At 44.5% G+C, this 19,415-nt stretch overlaps 1 protein-coding gene across 3 annotated transcripts in view; it reads left to right on the plus strand.

Moving 5' to 3' along the window:
* MARK1 (microtubule affinity regulating kinase 1) overlaps nucleotides 1–19,415 on the plus strand; it is a 132,219-nt gene that overhangs the window by 89,001 nt on the left and 23,803 nt on the right. For all 3 annotated transcript variants that reach the window (XR_005778542.1, XM_040430459.1, XM_040430460.1), the window contains exons 4-8: nucleotides 3,700–3,748; nucleotides 4,020–4,085; nucleotides 13,353–13,423; nucleotides 16,924–16,980; nucleotides 18,722–18,958. Coding sequence is in view for 2 of the 3 variants with exons in the window: in XM_040430459.1 (XP_040286393.1) it covers nucleotides 3,700–3,748; nucleotides 4,020–4,085; nucleotides 13,353–13,423; nucleotides 16,924–16,980; nucleotides 18,722–18,958 (480 nt within the window). In the remaining variant the exon portion in view is untranslated. The remainder of the gene's footprint in view (nucleotides 1–3,699; nucleotides 3,749–4,019; nucleotides 4,086–13,352; nucleotides 13,424–16,923; nucleotides 16,981–18,721; nucleotides 18,959–19,415) is intronic.

Genomic DNA, 19,415 nt, shown 5'->3' on the forward strand with positions numbered 1-19,415 from the left:
AGAGACAACCTTGTATATTGATTGGGTGCATCTAAAATAAAATAAATAAAGTAACTTTGCGAATAGGATTGATTAGAAATCTTCTACCGTTTTGTGTCCACAGCTCTCATGCAGACCTATGTATCTCCATGGTTACAGACTACAAGCAAACCCCTTGTAGTCTGATCCGGTAGTCATGCACTCTTCCAAGTGTCCCCCACTTCTTGTTAACCTACCGAATACAGAGAAGTGGATGAATGATGGAAGTTATTGTGTGTGCAGGATCAGACTACACGGGGTTTATTTGTAGTCTGTAACCATGGAAACATTGTTCTGCATTAGAGCTGTAGACAGTAGATTTTTTATATTTTTTTTATTTAGAATGTTTGCAAAGTTACTTCATTTGTTATTTTTGATGCCATAAAATGGGGTCTTCTGTCCAGAATATGGTGTGCATTAATTATTTGTGGAGGGGTGTGGGGCAAATTAATGATGCTGATGACTAATTCCTTAAACGGATTGTCTGATTTAAAGAGGAAACCACACAACATGGGATCCATCTGTAATAAAGACGTAATCATTACTCACCCGTCATATCCCGTGCCACTGCTCTTCCCATTCCCACTGTCACCAGCACATGACCTCCGCAGCCAATCACTGGCTTCTTTGGTGCACCCCTGAGGCTGTTGATTGACTGTAGTGGTCACATAAGTTTTTGACATGACATCACCGCTGTCACCGAGTAAACCGATCCCGGCTGGGAGAACCAGAGCGGCGGTGCGGGGCCTGTAAGAAAAGTAGTAATCTGTTCTTTGCAGGTGGACCACCTGCGTTGTCCGGTTCTTGGAACTGGGTAACCCCCTTTTAACATACAAATGTTCTAGATTATTTCTTGCCAATCACTACTGGGAGAAGATTTTTCATGTGATAGGTATTGTTTTTCAGAGATTATTGATTATTACGGTTGATTGCACTATTGTGGTGTATGTATGTGGAAAAAAACACTGCTACCTTTGGTGGGAGGGGGTACTGCATCTGTCAACAGTTTTTCCACTGTAGCTGAGTTGTCATCCATTATAGCAGAACATGAATGGTCATGGAGTACAGTGCTATATTCAGCTTTCAACTTTGTGGTGTTCCCAGCAATAAGACCCTCCATAGTCACCCAGACAGGAGGGTCTGAAGATCTGTTACCTCTTCTATGAGGTTTTACGATGATACCAGTATCCTGTCCTGTGTATTGTTTGTCTGCATGAGCTTCATTTCTAGAAAAATCTGATTAAGGCCTCATGCACACGACCGTTGTTGTGTTCCGTTCCACAAAATGGGGTTCCGTTGTTCCGTGATCCGTTTTTTGTTTCCGTGTGTCTTCCTTTATTTTTGGAGGATCACCAGACATGAAGGAAAGTTAAAAAAAAGTCTAAGTCAAGTTTGCCATGTAAATGATAGGAAAAAAACGGACGCGGACGCGGAGGACAATCTTGTGTGCCTCCGCGTTTTTTCACGGTCCCATTGACTTGACTGGAACCACGGATCACGGACGCGGATGACAAACGGTGCATTAGCCGAGTTTTCAACGGACCCATTGAAAGTCAATGGGTCCGCAGAAAATCACGAAAAACGGAACAACGGACACGGAAGAAACCAACGGTCGTGTGCATGAGGCCTAATAGTGCAGGCTGAGATGCAGAATGACATAGCGGTACTTTGACTGCTCTCCAGCTGTCACTTCTCTGCTGTCAGCAGCACAGTGCCGGCCTGAGTTTACCATAGTTATGTGGAAGGGACTGGTTACTAGCAATATACCGCCTAGTAGCTACAGCTAGGTATATATGTTCTGTGAATCTCTGAATGTCCCCGGCAAGAAACTGAGGTGCGGAGTTCACAGGTCACGCTTTTAGATATACCGTGATCCCATTCTGCCAGCATGGTTTTTTGTAAACCACTCCTTTTTAGGTGGGACAGTTTGCTTGTGTTGAGGAATGTACAGTCAGGTCCATAAATATTGGGACATTGACACAATTGTAACATTTTTGGCTCTATACACCACCACAATGGATTTGAAATGAACCAAACAAGACGTGCATTAACTGCAGACTGTCAGCTTTAATTTGAGAGCATTTACATCCAAATCAGGTGAACAGTGTAGGAATTACAACAGTTTGCATATGTGCCTCCCGCATGTTAAGGGACCAAAAGTAATGGGACAACTGTCTTCTCAGCTGTTCCATGGCCAGGTGTGTGTTATTCCCTCATTATCCCAATTACAATGAGCAGATAAAAGGTCCAGAGTTCATTTCAAGTCTGCTATTTGCATTTGGAATCTGTTGTCAAATCTCAAGATGAGATCCAAAGAGCTGTCACTATCAGTGAAGCAAGCCATCATTAGACTGAAAAAACACAACAAACCCATCAGAGAGATAGCAAAAACATTAGGCGTGGCCAAAACAACTGTTTGGAACATTCTTAAAAAGAAGGAACGCATCGGTGAGCTCAGCAACACCAAAAGACCCGGAGGACCACGGAAAACAACTGTGGTGGATGGCCGAAGAAATCTTTCCCTGGTGAAGAAAACACCCTTCACAACAGTTGGCCAGATCAAGAACACTCTCCAGGAGGTAGGTGTATGTGGGTCAAAGTCAGCAATCAAGAGAAGACTTCACCAGAGTGAATACAGAGGCTTCACCACAAGATGTAAACCATTGGTGAGCCTCAAAAACAGGAAGGACAGATTAGAGTTTGCCAAACGACATCTAAAAAAGCCTTCACAGTTCTGGAACAACATCCTATGGACAGATGAGACCAAGATCAACTTGTACCAGAGTGATGGGAAGAGAAGAGTATGGAGAAGGAAAGGAACTGCTCATGATCCTAAGCATACCACCTCATCAGTGAAACATGGTGGTGGTAGTGTCATGGCGTGGGCATGTATGGCTGCCAATGGAACTGCTTCTCTTGTATTTATTGATGATGTGACTGCTGACAAAAGCAGCAGGATGAATTTTGAAGAGTTTCAGGCAATATTATCTGCTCATATTCAGCCAAATGCTTCAGAACTCATTGGACGGAGCTTCACAGTGCAGATGGACAATGACCCAAAGCATACTGCAAAAGCAACCAAAGAGTTTTTTAAGGGAAAGAAGTGGAATGTTATGCAATGGCCAAGTCAATCACCGGACCTGAATCCGATTGAGCATTTCACTTGCTGAAGACAAAACTGAAGGGAAAATGCCCCAAGAACAAGCAGGAACTGAAGACAGTTGCAGTAGAGGCCTGGCAGATCATCACCAGGGATGAAACCCAGCGTCTGGTGATGTCTATGCGTTCCAGACTTCAGGCTGTAATTGACTGCAAAGGATTTGCAACCAAGTATTAAAAAGTGAAAGTTTGATTTATGATTATTATTCTGTCCCATTACTTTTGGTCCCATAACAAGTGGGAGGCACATATGCAAACTGTTGTAATTCCTACACTGTTCACCTGATTTGGATGTAAATGCCCTCAAATTAAAGCTGACAGTCTGCAGGTAAAGCACATCTTGTTTATTTCATTTCAAATCCATTGTGGTGGTGTATAGAGCCGAAAATGTTAGAATTGTGTCAATGTCCCAATATTTATGGACCTGACTGTACATATTATAAAAAAGGACTTTGATTCTGCCAATACTTTGCTTTAGTACATACCATACATTATAACTGCAATTTTCCATATTTTTTTTAGTTATTTCGAGAAGTCCGAATAATGAAGATCTTAAATCACCCAAATATTGGTAAGAGTCCAAGAAAAGAGTATTTATTTATTTTAATTAATTCAAACTTTATCTATCTATCTCCTATCTATCGATCTATAATCTATCTATCTATCTATCTATCTATCTATCTATCTATCTATCTATCTATCTATCTATCTATCTATCTATCTATCTATCTCCCCTATCTATCTATAGTTAATATGTATCTATTGATTGATCTGTCTGTTCTTTTTCATATCTATCTATCCATCCATCGACCCGTCATTAACTATCTATCTGATTATTTTAGTTAAACTCTTTGAAGTCATAGAAACGGAGAAGACATTATACTTAATAATGGAATATGCCAGCGGAGGTGAGTGTTCATCACAGGTTTATATCTGTCTTACCTTTATTCTTAGGTCTCAGCGCCAGGACGGTTGTGAAATCCAAATGCATCTTTGCCGTACTGTTACTTTTTCTATCTGGCTACTTGTTCCCTGTACGGGGGCCACAGTTTCTATTTCTGTGACTCCTATGGATCATCTTGTTGGATTCTTTGTCATAACCTTGCTTTTGTAGTATTAATTTTGATTTAGTTACTATAATACTACCGTATTAATAGGTGGACTTTACTACGATGCAAGCCAAGCAAATGCTTGGGCCCCCAGAGATCAGGGGCTCTCCTGCTAGCCACAAGTGGGTGTCTGCAAAAAAAAAAACACTAAAGGGGTGGTCATACCATCTGTGCATCCGGTTAATTTGCCCAGGGGGCCAGAGGGGCCCTTCTTAGCTGTAGAGCAGTAGCGGAAGTGCCCAGAGTGCACCGCTAACCCGAGAGTGGGGCTTAGCGGTGCAATAGGGACCCCCAGACATACCTTTGCCTTGGGCCACAGAAACGCCCTGGAATTCTTTAAAATTTTTAAACTATTGTTTATTATCAGATACTTTTCCAGTGGTCCTCAGTTATCAGTACCAATCAGCGGGTTTGCTTTTTGTCCCATATGTTCTTTTATGTTTGTCCTGGCCCCAAAAAATGTTTTTGCTGCCATCCTGTGGTATGATGGGAATGAAATTCAGAATGGTTTGAGGCAAAATCTATTTTTTTATTTTGTTTGTGCTTTTGTGTTATTGTTTTTTTTTGTATTATTTTTATCTGTATAGGTCTTCTTTGACCTAAAGGGGTTCTGACATTCTTTTAAACTGATGGCCTAACCTTTGAATAGATCATCAGCATCTGATCGGCGGGGGTCCAACACCCGGGACCCCTGCCGATCAGCTGTTTGAGAAGGCAGAGGTGCTGGCAGTAGTGCCGCGGCCTTCTGGCTGTTTCCCTCAGGCCCAGTGATGTCACGACTAGTATCAGCTGGCGTGGGCGGGGCTAAGCTTAATTCAAGCGAACAGAGCTTAGCTCCGCCCAGGCCAGTGATACTAGTCGTGATGTCACTGGGCCCTTAGGGAAACCGAGAGAAGGCAGCGGCACTCCTGGAGTGGGGGGTCCCGTGTCAGAGGATAGATCATCAGTTTAAGAGAACTGCAGAACCCCTTTAATTACTATTACTTAATCTTGTAACTGCAATACATTGATTTGCAAATGTGTTTTTGTTTTTCAGTAAAAAAAATTTTTTTATTTAACCTTAAAGTCTTTGTTCAGGATTTTACTATTGATGGCCTGACACGCTGCACCCCCCTACAATCAGTGGTTGCCTCGTAGCTCTGGTGCTGGAAATTGGTGATGGAACTACACAGCTTGTGTGGTGGACGGAGGTGGTAACTGCAGCACTGCTCCTGTTCCCTTCAGTGGGTGCAGTGCTGCCGTTACCACCTCATACCACTAGACAGTGGATGGCGCTGTGTAGTAGCGGGCCGATTTCCAGCGCTAGAGCAGCTCTGAAATAGCCGATTGGCGGGATATTAGACCCCGGTCAATCTGGTATTGTTGCCCTAGGCCATCAATAATAAAATCCTGGACAACCCCTTTAAGCTAACCAGCGCTCATCATGGGTCAGGAGTTTGCGTGTTCTCCCCGTGTTTGTGTGGATTGCCTGCAGGCTTTCTGTTTCCCCCCCCCCCCCACTCAAAAAACATACTGATAGGCTAATCTGGCACGTAGATTGCGAGCCCCCAGGTGGATGCTGACGATCTATGTACAGCACTGCGGAATATGTTGGAGCTATATAAAACATCAGTACAATATAAATTATTAAATACATAAAATTCATATATCTACGTGAAATTAAAAAAAAAAGGGCATGTTCTGAAGCGAGGCGTTGTCTGCCGCCCAGCGATGTAGTCTGGGTACCGATATGTAAATAACGCAGTCATGGGCCGACGCTCATAGCTCCGGGCGAGTTTGCCTTTCGTCTGATTATCCGTCTCCTGTGGTTTGGAAGTATTTCTGATGACTGGCTGGAGCGAGCCCTCAGGGGATCCTAAGAAAGCATCGGCTGGTCGTCTCCTTGACAGACGGATGACTGGTGACTCCGCACTTCCAGTAGATAATAGAATCCCGCAGGCAGACAGCATGTTACCGAAAACGATGACTTATTTATGGGACCTCTGATGCTCAGCCCATATGAAAAGAGAGTCCTGTAGGGGGGCACCCGGGTGGTTAGGTAAATTCTAGACTCTGATTGTAACTTGAAGATGATTAAAGGGGTATTCCAGACTTATCTCTGGGGTATTCTATTACTTTACGGTGAGTGTTCGTCTGTGAACGAACTGGCTGCGTTGCTGATTTAGTGCCTTGTGCCCTTCAGAGTTTTCTGGCATTCCGGTTCTCCCAGTCATTAGGTTATGCTTCTGGGGTTGCTCACCCCCAGGGATCTTTCGAGCAGACCCCCCTTCCTTCCCATTGTGGCTGGACCTGCGGAGGGAATCGTACTTGCCTGATCCCTGCCGGTTCTGGCAGTTCCGGCTCCTTTGCTCCACTGCTGCAGATCTATGGTCTCCCCCCCCATGAACATCTGGTTTGGCCACTGCAGCCAATGACTGGCTGCAGTGTTAACATGTCTGTCATGTCACTGGGTCATGTAACACATGGGGGACATGTCACTGCTGCAGCCACGTAGCCCATGTATGTTGGTGGTGGGAGACCCAAGATCAGTGGCTAGAGAGGGAAGGAGTCAAAACCCATCGGCGGGGATCACATAAGTATGATTTCCTCTTCAGCTCCAGCCATGCTGAGGAATCTGTCCGAGAGGCCCCAGGGGGTGGATAACCCTTTTAATTGGGTTGTCTTCATTTCTCTGTGTAGCGGGGGCACCACTGTGCAGGTAAAAACAGTGAAGGGGACTTAGTTCTAAATCTGCACTACAGCCCTTCATTCTCAGGATCGGTATGGGCAGACCACCACTGATCATAAAGAGACTCTGAAAGGGGTTTTCCAGGATGACCTAGTCTGAGAATAGGCCGTTAATATCCAATCGGTGGATCAGCTGGTTCCGATTAGCTCCAGTACTGGAACCACACAGCTCCATCCATTGCATTCACTGCAGTAACCAGCTCCGTCCACTACGCAGTGGGCAGAGCTGTGTAGTTCCTGGGTGTCGGACCTCCGACGATCAGATAGGCAATCAATATAAAAATACTGGAAATCGCCTTTAAGGAGTTTACATTAATAGATACTGAACCTTTTGGACATGACTAATGATATTGTAATCAGGACCATTCATTGGCTGGTTAATCACATGTCCATACAACGGGCGGTACGTCTCCGTGCTGAGAAGAGCGGGTGGTCCTCCATGTTGATGCAGGAGATTTTTCTTATCAAATTTGCTGACCTTGCCCTACGAAGCCATTATAATTCCGTCTAGATCGATATCAATGCAGTAGGCGAGGAGTAATATCATGGAGGAACGTGTGGCCGGGAGCTGCGTCCATGGTACGGTGCTGATTTCAGTTGCACAAATCCACCAGTGAAGGGTGGGGGCCGCCATGTTGTTGGCTGATCTAATGTGCGTTATATCTATTAAATTTTGAGGTATATGCAGGGGTGCACCATCAATGAGGCCAGGTGAGGCGATGGTCTCAGGCAGCACCAGTTAGGGGCAAGAGAGGGGCAGCCGAAGGGCCATGGGCTGAAGGGAAGGGGTTAGGTTAAGAAATTGGCATTGGGGAGGGAGGGGCACCATTTCAGTTTTCGCCTCAGGCAGCAGAAAGGCTAGGTGCATCCCTGGGTATACATGTGACGCGCCTCATACCTTCCTGAAAGCTGAAGGGGGAACAGAGGTTGTCGTGTCCTATGGGCATGGGGGCAGCTGTTTCTAGAAGAAAGCAGCCATGAATTTACAATATTTTCTAATTGTTCGGTGTGTCGGGATAGAACTATATATATTTGGAGTCGAAGGGGTTAAAAAAGCAGTCCCTACTGGTTTCCTCTTCCTGGTCCCAGCCTGTCACACAGGAAATGGCAGGTGATGCCTTCTTAGCCAATCACTGGCCGCAGTGGTGACCCGCCTCAGTCTGTGATTGGCTGAGCAGGCATCTCCAAGCACTTCTTTGCGCTGAGCTGGGACCAGTGGGCGGAGATCAGCAGAGACCCGCTAAGTGTTGGATCAGCAGAAGGAGGGTATCGGTGATGTAAATAATGCTTCTTTTTTAACCTTTTGATCTTTTCTTTAGTAAAAATTTTATCCCATCGGACAACCCCTTTAAAAGAACTGTTTCATGAATCATATGGACATCATAGCTGGGAGTCATCTTCTCAGGACCCCCCCCCCCCCCCCCCCCCTCTCTTTATGACTAACATTTTGACAGACTCAAGTCGTCCTTTTATTACATGGGTATTCATCTGAACGTGGTGCTACATTACCTCTGCAGGGGGAAAAAAAACTTGGCTCCCAGAAACATCCCTTAGCACAATCACCTGATTGATGGGGCTGCCAGGAGCGGGACTTTGGGTGATTACCAGATTCCACCAGCGGCCGCTTGTTTCTGATGAGCGAACCCCTTTAAATTGTCCTATCTTGGACAATCCACCTTTATCAGAAGCTGAGATTTGCTCAGATCACAGGCGATCAGGCGATCACCTGAGGAAACCTATTAGTAAGTGTTTAGTTTCCCTGCAGCACCACCACAGGGCAAATGAAGAATTACACCTTCAAATCAATGTGTGGGCTGTGCAATGCAGGACAGGACAGGTCCTCCAGAGAGAGAGATAGGCGCTCTTTATAACTGCTCTTCAATGTGGCCATGCGGTGATAAGGATCCCGAATACAGCCCCCCCCAATCATTGGATGAGCCCTTTAAACTATTGATAAAAATGCAGACATACCCTGGAGAAGCCTTGAAAAGTAAAGACATCAGAGATTTAACCTAATTGTACTGTGTGATGGTGATTTTGGCAGAGGCTTCATCCAGCTGCGTATCAGGACAGTAGATGGATTCCAGGCCGATCACTTCATCCCGGATCATGTTACCGCCGCCTCAGCTCTTCTCAGTACGTTCGGTCACGCTGATACTTGTTATCGCTTACGGCTAGTGGGGTGACTCCAGCGTGGGAACCGTGGTCCTTTAATGATTCATGTGCATATGATGTCATCATTGTGTCCAGGGACGGAAGACGAGCTGCTATTATAATCCTCGCATGTTATATTAGTATTACAGGGCGCTGACCGAATTCCCGCCAGTCCTCCCACTGGAGAATGACTGATAACAGGGAACAATAGAGTGCTTTCATCTGCACAGAAAAGAGAGTAAGATTGTTTTGTGGCCCTTTAAAGGGGTTTTCCCATGAAAATGAAAATCAGACATCATATAGGACATGACGATCTCTTTCTAACAAAGCTAGAACCAGCCCTGGACCTCACATGGATCCAGAGATCTCCCCATTCATTGCTCCAATTGCTGTGGTAGAATGTCTTCAGCCTGGCAGCTCAGGGGACGTGTCCTTTCTGCTGCGGCTCTCTACTTGTAACTGCCACAGCTTCTTACAGAACATATGGCTGGTGGCAGTTGAAGATTCAAACTGAGCGTGTGCGACCAGCTCAGTGAGACGGACAAAAAGTAAGCAAAAGAACAAACAGCAGGTGGCGCTATACAGATACATTTTATTGAATAGCTCATTAGCTATAAAAAATGTGTAATGACATGCAATTACAAAAGTAATCAGATCCAGGTGCTGGTTTGAAAAATGTAGAATATACTTTGTGATGCAACCCCTTTTAAGACGTCTGTGCCAAATTACCACTTGGCACGTTACCCTCCCGTCTTGTCATCTACACAGGTAACTGCTGCTAAGGGACAACCATCAGTGGTAACCACTAGTGTCGGGAGTTGTCACCCCAGGCATCTAACTTTTACATTGAGTTACTCCTACTACCTCCTCGACTGCTCTGCTTCTGTGTCAGTCTGCACTGTAGTTCTGTTATTCTATTCAAAACTGTTTTAAATATCTTACTAGGAAATCTTAAAGGGGTTATCCAATACTATAAACTCCCCCCCCCCCCCCCCCAATATTGAGGGCCCCTCACAGGGAATATACTTACCCCGCTTCCTGTGCTGTTCCTGGTCCCCGCACCGCTGCTTCTCCCCCTGCGCCGATGAAAACATCCGGTGTGGGGGGGGGGGGGGGGGGAGCAGCCAATGGCAAGCGGGGACGGAAACGAGCCTCCCTAGCGTCACCTTTAAGGGGTTATCCGTATGGCAAACATTTAGCAGGTATCCACAGGATAGGTCATAAATATATGTTTAAGGGGGGCCGACCCCCTTCAATCACTAGAATGGGGGTCCCAAGCACCCGGTCTCAGAGGCATTTAAATGAAGCAATGGTCACCCATGCACCCTGCCGCTCCATTCAGTGTGTTTAAGACATGGGACATGTCTGACCGCTGCTCCGTCATACAAATGCCCCTGAAAGAAGGTGGGTGGTTTGGGGCCCCCATCCACTGATTCACATTAGCGAATAGGTAATAAATGCTTGTCTCGTGATAACCCCTTTAATAAAGAAGTATCCCATCAACTTAACTATCTCCTATCTATCTCATATCCAGCTGTGTACCTGCCATGCAGACGGACTACACATAAGCATTTTTGGCTGCTACCTCTAGAGGGAGCTTAGCGCATAGAGATTTATTTTTACAGCTTCCATTATGTTTAATGGTAACTTTATAAATTCCTTTGCACTGAGCTTGGCCTAGTGGTGGCCTTAGGCAGTTGGGTTTATCATGTACTGGATAAAGGGAAGCCGAGTGCTTCCAGCTGTAAAGGGGAGATTTATCAATGTATTTATTCCAGTCGTCTAGAGGAATGTGGTGTTCAGAAAGAGCGGCCTATGTATGAAGCTCCACTTATTCCAACACAGAATGTAAGCAAATTGGGCAAGGCGCAGTGTAACTTTTGTTTTTTATTAAAAATGTAACCTACTTAATAAAATTAAACATAATTTGTCATATCGGTAAATAAAGTACAGGCTGACATGCAAAAGCAAACGCACTATATGTGGCAGCAACCTGCTCCATGCAAACTCTGGAAACACGGATAAATCTGAATTGCATCACTCCTATACTTACAAAACATGAAAATTAGAAACTCTTTGCGCACATTTTTGATCAAGAATATGGGCCCATCTACCAGCGACAAGGTGGCTTTTGCAGATGGGACCTACACTGTAAGGCTGGGTTCACACGAGCGTGTCCGGATTAGGTCCGGATGCGTCCCGGTGTATTGCGGCAAACCCGCAATGTGTTTTGCACGCGCGTGATAAAAAACCGACTGTGGTACCCAGACCCGAACTTCTTCACAGAAGTTCAGGTTTGGGTTCGGTGTTGTGTAGATGTTATTATTTTCCCTTATAACATGGTTATAATGGAAAATAATAGCATTCTGAAAACAGAATGCTTAGTAGGTGATCAATTGAGGGTTAAAAAAAAATAAAAAAAATTAACTCACCTTCTCCGCGAACAAGAGGAGAAGGTGAGTTAATTTAAAAAAAATTTTTTAACCCTCAATTGATCACCTACTAAGCATTCTGTTTTCAGAATGCTATTATTTTCCCTTATAACCATGTTATAAGGGAAAATAATATAGTGAATAGACTGTCACCTAGCAACCATGCGTGAAAATCGCACCGCATCCGCAATTGCTTGCGGATGCTTGCGATTTTCACGCAACCCCATTCACTTCTATGGGGCCTGCGTTGCGTGAAAAACACTGCTCATCTGAACAGCCCCATAGAAATGAATGGGTCAGGATTCAGTGCGGGTGCAATGCGTTCACCTACCGCATTGCACCCGCGCGGAATACTCGCTCGTGTGAACGCAGCCTTAGACTTGCCTCTCCTGGGCCTAAGCCTATCTATCTATCTATCTATCTATCTATCTATCTATCAATCTCCTATCTATTTATCTATCTATCTCTATCTATCTATCTATCTATCTATCTATCATCTATCTATTATCTATCTATCTATCTATCTATCTAGCTATCTATCTATCTATCTATCTATCTATTATCTATCTATCTATCTATCTATTATCTATCTATCTATCTATCTATCTATCTATCTATCTATCTATCTATCTATTATCTATCTATCTATCTATCTATCTATCTATTATCTATCTATCTATCTATCTATCTATCTATCTATCTATCTATTATCTATCTATCTATCTATCTATTATCTATCTATCTATCTATCTATCTATCTATCTATTATCTATCTATCTATCTATCTATCTATCTATTATCTATCTATTATCTATCTATCTATCTATCTATCTATTATCTATCTATCTATCTATCTATCTATCTATCTATCTATCTATCTATCTATTATCTATCTATTATCTATCTATCTATCTATCTATCTATCTATCTATCTATCTATTATCTATCTATTATCTATCTATCTATCTATCTATCTATCTATTATCTATCTATCTATCTATCTATATCTACTATCTATCTATCTATCTTTCTTCATCACCTCTCTTATATCTATCTAATCTATTTAAATCCTTTATTTTTATCTATTACTTTTTTTCTATTTATGTATCTATTTCATTTACTTTCTTTTTTTTCTATATCTATCTAATTCTTTCTTTCTTTTTTTCTTTTTCTTTCTTTCTTTCATTTCTTTTTATCTATCTTTTTTTTTTCTATGTATGTATCTAATTTGCTTCCTTTTTTCTTTATCATCTATCTCATGTTTGTCTATCTATCTATCTATCTATCTATCTATCTATTATCTATCTATTATCTATCATCTATCGTCACTTTATTAGTTTTAATTCCATAAATGTCTGATGGTTGGGATTCCCACCTTTGAGGCCTCCATCTATCCGTTGAACCGCAGATCGCCAGGAAGGACGGGGTTCTACATTGAGAACAGAATAATTGATGTCATCATTTTAATGTTGGCGAAACCTTAGGATGTCACTTTGTTTTTTTTTGTTTTTTTATGTCCTTTTTAATAATCTGGGATATTTCATATTCTGGATATTGAAGTTGGCAGGTATAAAAACAAATGTTTTGATTCGTTGATTTGCTGCAGCAGTGCAGGGGTTAATGCAGCGCTCGCCCTCTGCACGCTCCTACGGTATATACCGTATTCTCTGTCTAGGGACACAAATGAAGTGAATTGAGTTTTCTGAGCGTCCAGTCATGACCCGTGTGTAATAACCGTGTTTCTTTCTTGCAGGAGAAGTGTTTGATTATTTAGTGGCTCACGGGAGGATGAAGGAGAAGGAGGCGCGGGCGAAATTTAGGCAGGTAAAGAAGGAAAGCGGCGGCTATTTTTAGCCTGAGTGACGTCTTTTCGCATGGAGGTTTTCCAGGTGGTCTGCTCTGAATCAACCTTCTGCGCACCGCACACTCCACTATGTGACTTGCTGTATGCAATAAGTAGGGGGAGGTGGTAGCGGGGGGGGGGGGGGGGGCGGGGATAGGGGGTTGTATTGATATTCTGAGGCCTGAGCTATTTTTGGACGGTCTTAAAAGCCACTTGTGCGCAGCCGGTTCCTTTGCGGGTTAACATAAGCAGACCGGCTTCCGCAATGACGTCGAGAGAGTGGCTTAGGAACGTTGGAGGCCTAATTGCTTCATCCAGTCTCTTCCAAGAAAAGCTGTAGGCCGGCCTTAGTTTTTTGCGCACTGTGTACCACTGAATTCGAGTAGTATGCAGCAGAGCTGAGTTTGCCATCAGTGCAGAGATTCTACCACGTTGCCTTATTGCATTTAATTTTACTGTTTTTGGAGTTAGAGTTTTTCGATGAACTACACATCCCATATCTAGAGAATAAAGGGATACCTGAATGGCGGGGGTCTGATCGTTGTTGCTCACACACGTACCCAGAGACCTTATTCAATTCAACGAGGCTACTGGTATAGCCGAGTGCAGCATGTGGGCCATAGAGTTGAATGTAGCATCAGAGGACATGCTTGATCACTCATACAGTGGACCACAGGACCCCTATTCTTGTGATCATTAGTGGCCCCAGCAGTTGGATCCCCACCATTCTGGAGCCCTTTTCCCATGGTCTTTGGAGGCTCCAGCAATCGGATCCCTGCAGATCAGTGGTCTCGTTGCCGTGATCTTTGGAGGCCCCAATCATACATCGATTGATGCTCTTTATAGGGTTTTCATTAACGGTGCGATTTATCGGGAATGATTGTTTTTACGAATGATCGTTTCATCGATTATTGACGGTGCCGCGCGACCATTAACAACGCAGACCAACCAACCAGCCCGCTGCCGCCCCCGTACAGCCCTGCGGTACTTGATCACTGAGCGCCCACGCCCCAAGCACAACTACACCATGTGGTCGTACCTTTACATGTTCTCTGTTTCCAAGGATAACCAGTAGATTTTTGAAAGCAGCTTTGGGTGTGAATGGAGAAAACAACCTAAAATGATCCAAATCGGTGCAAATACAGTCACAAAGTATTTGCAAAGCTACACAGCTTTTTATGTAGATCTAAAATCCTACATTTTATTATAAAAATACGTTTATTAATATTAATGTAGGCGTCTGGCAGTGCAGTGGTTAACCCTGTATTCACCAGTGGGAAATATCAACCATGCATGAATGGAAAATCCCTCCCCCCCCCCGGTGGATTATTTTCCAGCCAGCCCGGTTCTCGCACTAGACCCCAGCGCTGCTGCAGGCAGCTGTTGGCATCCTGTAGGGTGGACGCTATAAATACCCGTCACATAGGGAACTTCAGGAACTGCACAATCATTAGACATAATTCCTTCATTTACTACAGTTTGGACTCCGTCCAGGCCCTTCCACTCTCATTTGAGGGAAAATGTTTGGGAGTGCTGACATTCCTATGGTTTGTTGGCGGAGGAAGGAAAATGAGACAAAGGGTTATGCCAACTTCCTTCTGTCTTACTTATCGACTTCTCTTATCATTTACATTTTTAGCCTGAGAGCATGTGGCAAGAGGATTAAAGGGATGTTTCACAGGGACAGATGGCTGCTTTCTCCAAAAAAAAAAAAAGCACTGCACCTGTCCACACATTGTGTGCGTGGTATTACAACTAAGGTTGCCACGTGGCCACTAGACCTCCAATGTATCTGGTATTGCCACTGGGAGGTCAGTGCCAGAATTTGGTTTGTGCCGCCTACATGGCCAAGAATGTATGAGATGGTGCCTTGCTACTAATGGCTCTATCTCAGGATGTATAGCAGCCTGGGATAGTGTATCACCTGCGGATCTCACTTCTGACCTGGTCTCTAAAGGCTCTATCTCTATATTGCGGTTAGCCCTATGATCACTGTCTTATTTTAAAGCTTTGATTGTCAACTTTAAAATAAAACCTAGTTGCTTATATAGCCTGAGACAGAGCAGGTTGAAGTAGCCCCCTCCACCTTAGGCTGGCTATGATTTCTCTGAGTCAGCCTGGTAGAGAAAGCAGCCAGTGTGTGAGACGCTGACAGGCTGCAGGGAGAGAAGGAGAAACATAGATCCTTCTGTCCCTGTACAACTGTACATGACCCTAGGGGAGGGGTGACATGGACTTCTGTGCATGTTATCAGTCCCCCCCCCATTACTCTTCTGCAGAGGGCTGCACGGTTCGGTGCAGTACTGAAGGAGGTGTAGACCCTAGAAGTCCCCTACACTAGGGGATGTATATTTCCTGGCTTTGTGGTTGCTTATTACTCCATAAGAGCTCATTCAACTACACACGTTATTACATGAGGCCTTTGCATACACTTTGATCGCAGTACATTCACTAACATATGTCTTTAAGCAGAGTTGTAATTAGTGTGCAATGGTTCTCATAGCAAACTAGACTGGGCCCAAACACTCCCTTACCTCCTGCATTCTCACCAAGCGTGCCACCATAAGAGCATGGCCACATGAACAGAGCGGCTGGTCGAGCAACCTCTCCATTCATTTCTGTTGGAATTCTGGACGTAGCCGAGCGCTGCACTCCACTATCTCCTGAACTCTCATCCTTTTATTTTGCAGGGCCTCACAGGGTATGAGGCCCTTGTTCCCATGATTGGTGAGGGACCCAGCAGTAGAACCTCTACTGATCGAATACCCCTTTCTGTCGTGGCTGTACCGATGTACTTCAGCTCAGTTCTCATTCCTTTTGAATTTCTGGTGCTGGTGGCTACTGAAACCAGCTGATTGGTGGAGATACTGGGAGTCAGACCCCCACCCATCTGACAATTGATAACCTGTCCTAACACAATGACACATCCTGCTGCCTCACTCCCATTGTTGCCTGCAGAACACAGCACCTTCTCTGACATTCAAAGCGGTTGAGAGATTGTGCCTCCTGTGCATCACGTCACCTTCTTCTTCTGGTGCCCGGCAGCTGATTTTTAACACCCATGCTTCTTTTGCATGTGCCGTTCCTGTGAGGGAAGCTGGTCTACAAACAGAGCAGACAACTAGACTGTACCTGGGTCTGCAGCAGGCACCCCTCGAATCTCACCCCCAGCGACCTCAGTCGTTATGCCCTTGCCTACATGGCCGTCGACATCATATTTTATATTATATTTTATTTCATGCGCCTGTCATTGTATAGAGACTCTATGGCTGTCACTCCTCTCACGCTGTACTTTCACCATAGAGCCCTGGCCCGGTGCAGCAGTGCTGCAGCTTTGTGTCGCACTTCTTTTCTCAGGGGTGTATTTAGAATGTGCATGAAAACTCTGATCGCTCCACTTCTGCTTTGCACTCATTTTAGTAAATCGTCTCCAAAGAACAATGCTTGCATGCTGACATTTTCCTGTACTTCTTCTGTTTAGATTGTGTCTGCCGTGCAGTATTGCCATCAAAAGTGTATCGTGCATCGAGATTTAAAGGTAATTCTTAAAAAAAAAAAAAGGTATTTCTCATGTTTTGTACGGGTTTAATGTTATCCCTATATTTTTCCCACATTATATTTTTCCGCCCATTTTTCTTGCTTTGATACTAGGCAGCCGCTTTGTTCTGATGTTTTATGCTGTTCATTATACAGAGATGATGCAGGGGCTCCCCCTGTTGGTGGCTGGCCAGATTGCAAAGACATTACCACAGGACGAAAGAACAATCCTGAATTATTTTAATTGGATGAATGAAATTGATAGCTTTACAGTTCAAGAAGAACCCCGTTCCAAAATGTATTAACCCCTTGCACGTATACTGTCATTTATTCCATATTTCCTTCGAACGCTACGTACAGATTGGTTTATTATAGATCGAATATAGCTTTATAATGCCATTGTAATCAGCTACACAGCTATATGACAGTTTCCATAGCAGCACACCATATAGTCGTGGTACTGTGACCTGCATCAAAGCGCGGAGCCCTGATACAAATATTGCTATAGCACATTTTTCATTCTCAAGCCTCTGAATGGAGAAATGCTTGATGGCTGCAGATTGCAAATAACGCCTTGGGGCATGTTCATATGTAGTGGCTATGATGTGGATTTTCCAATCTCGGTAGAAAATCAGCAGCGTATTACAGTAGCAGGAAAGTGGGTGAGATTTCACCAAATTTCATCCACACGCTGCGTTCGCCAAAAATCTAAGCGATGGGGTTACGTTGCGACCCACAATTTGCCGTGACCAGGACCCTACAGTTGCAAAAAAATCCAATATTGCTTGATTTTGCGGTCACCCCAGCTTAAAGGGGTATTCTCATCTGAGACAATGGGGGGCATATTGCTAGAATATTCCCCCATTGTCTGATTGTCTCTATATCGAAAACGGAGCGTGGAAGGTGGTGGCTGGCGGACTCTGGTTGGGCCACTACCAAGCCCTCTCCCTATAGAAGTGAATGGAAGCGCACCACGCATGCACGGCCGCCTCTCCCATTCCCTTTTCGGTGGCCCCAAAGAAATGAATGGAGGGCAGTTGCGCATGCGCATTGCGCCCTCCACCCCTTTTGGGACTCCGTTTTCGATATCCATGCTGGTACCACCAGTGGGACCACACCTATCAGACAATGGTGGCATATCCTAGCGATATGACCCCATTGCCTCAGATGAGAAAACCCCTTTAACCGTGACCACTGTCTCTCCTGATTCCTCTATACACATGCACACTGGGCTTGGCCGAGTGTGCATGTCTCTTGAGTGAGGAAAGGGATAAGAGCTCTTCCCAAGAACAAAAAGGTCGGAGGGTTCGGCCGACATATATCTAATGTGTTGGGATATAATCGTCTTCCATATTTCTCTGAATTTCCTCCTCTATCCCATTGACTATAATGGGGTCTGGCAAATATGGCGGAAATCAGCTGGACAAAATTCGATGCACGCAGTGTTTTTTGTCCGGCCGATTCCCAAGATTCTCTACCGGAACAGCCAGACGCAGGTGTGAAACTAGCCTAATACAAGATGTCTTTCTCCTTGCCGCCACCCGCCTCCCCTTTCTTCTATGTCTTCTCTGTAGAGACATGTAGTGATACGTCCCCGCTGTCATTAGCACAGATGCTCCGATGTCCCCTCAGATGGCGGTGTAATCGCCACATAATGGGGTCTCCAGCCGTCGCACGTTCCGTCCTGACCTGAAACATCTAAAGAACGAATCACCTTCTGACATGTTCTCTTATGTGAACAGGCGGAGAACCTTCTCCTCGACGGAGATATGAATATTAAAATCGCTGACTTTGGCTTCAGCAACGAGTTTACCATCGGAAACAAGCTGGACACGTTTTGCGGGAGCCCCCCATATGCAGCACCTGAACTTTTTCAGGGAAAGAAGTACGACGGCCCTGAGGTAGACGTGTGGAGCCTGGGGGTTATCCTTTACACCTTAGTCAGCGGGTCGTTACCCTTCGATGGGCAGAATTTAAAGGTAAGGGGGAAAAAAATAATGTTTGTGGCCTCAAAAGATGCCGGGAGGGGGTTTTATGAGTAAGGGCATACGTGCAGGCGGAGTAGCTACCAGTGCAAGTGTCTGTGAACTCCTGGCAGCTGTATATGAGGAGCTAATACTGGCCCCTATGGAAAGACCTGTATACAATGCTTCCTAACGTGACCATATGGTCATGGTTTAGAAATCCCAAGGTCATAGAGGATTATTAGTTAGGATCCTCTCTCTCTACAGGATCCTCATGATCCTCATCAAAGATGTGTAAAGGCGATTGTTTTTCCTAATTTTGGGCAAAAAATATATATTTTTTAAATTAAAAATGTTCAGCTGTTTGTGAGATACAGGGTTAAAAATCAGTCTGCTTCCAAGCTGTGACTTTCTGTTTTCTTTGAATCCCCTCATCTGACAGCTCATGTGTAGCTCTTATCTCTGATCTCCT

Source organism: Bufo bufo, chromosome 4 (genome assembly GCF_905171765.1).
Source record: "Bufo bufo chromosome 4, aBufBuf1.1, whole genome shotgun sequence".
Classification (NCBI taxonomy): domain Eukaryota; kingdom Metazoa; phylum Chordata; class Amphibia; order Anura; family Bufonidae; genus Bufo; species Bufo bufo.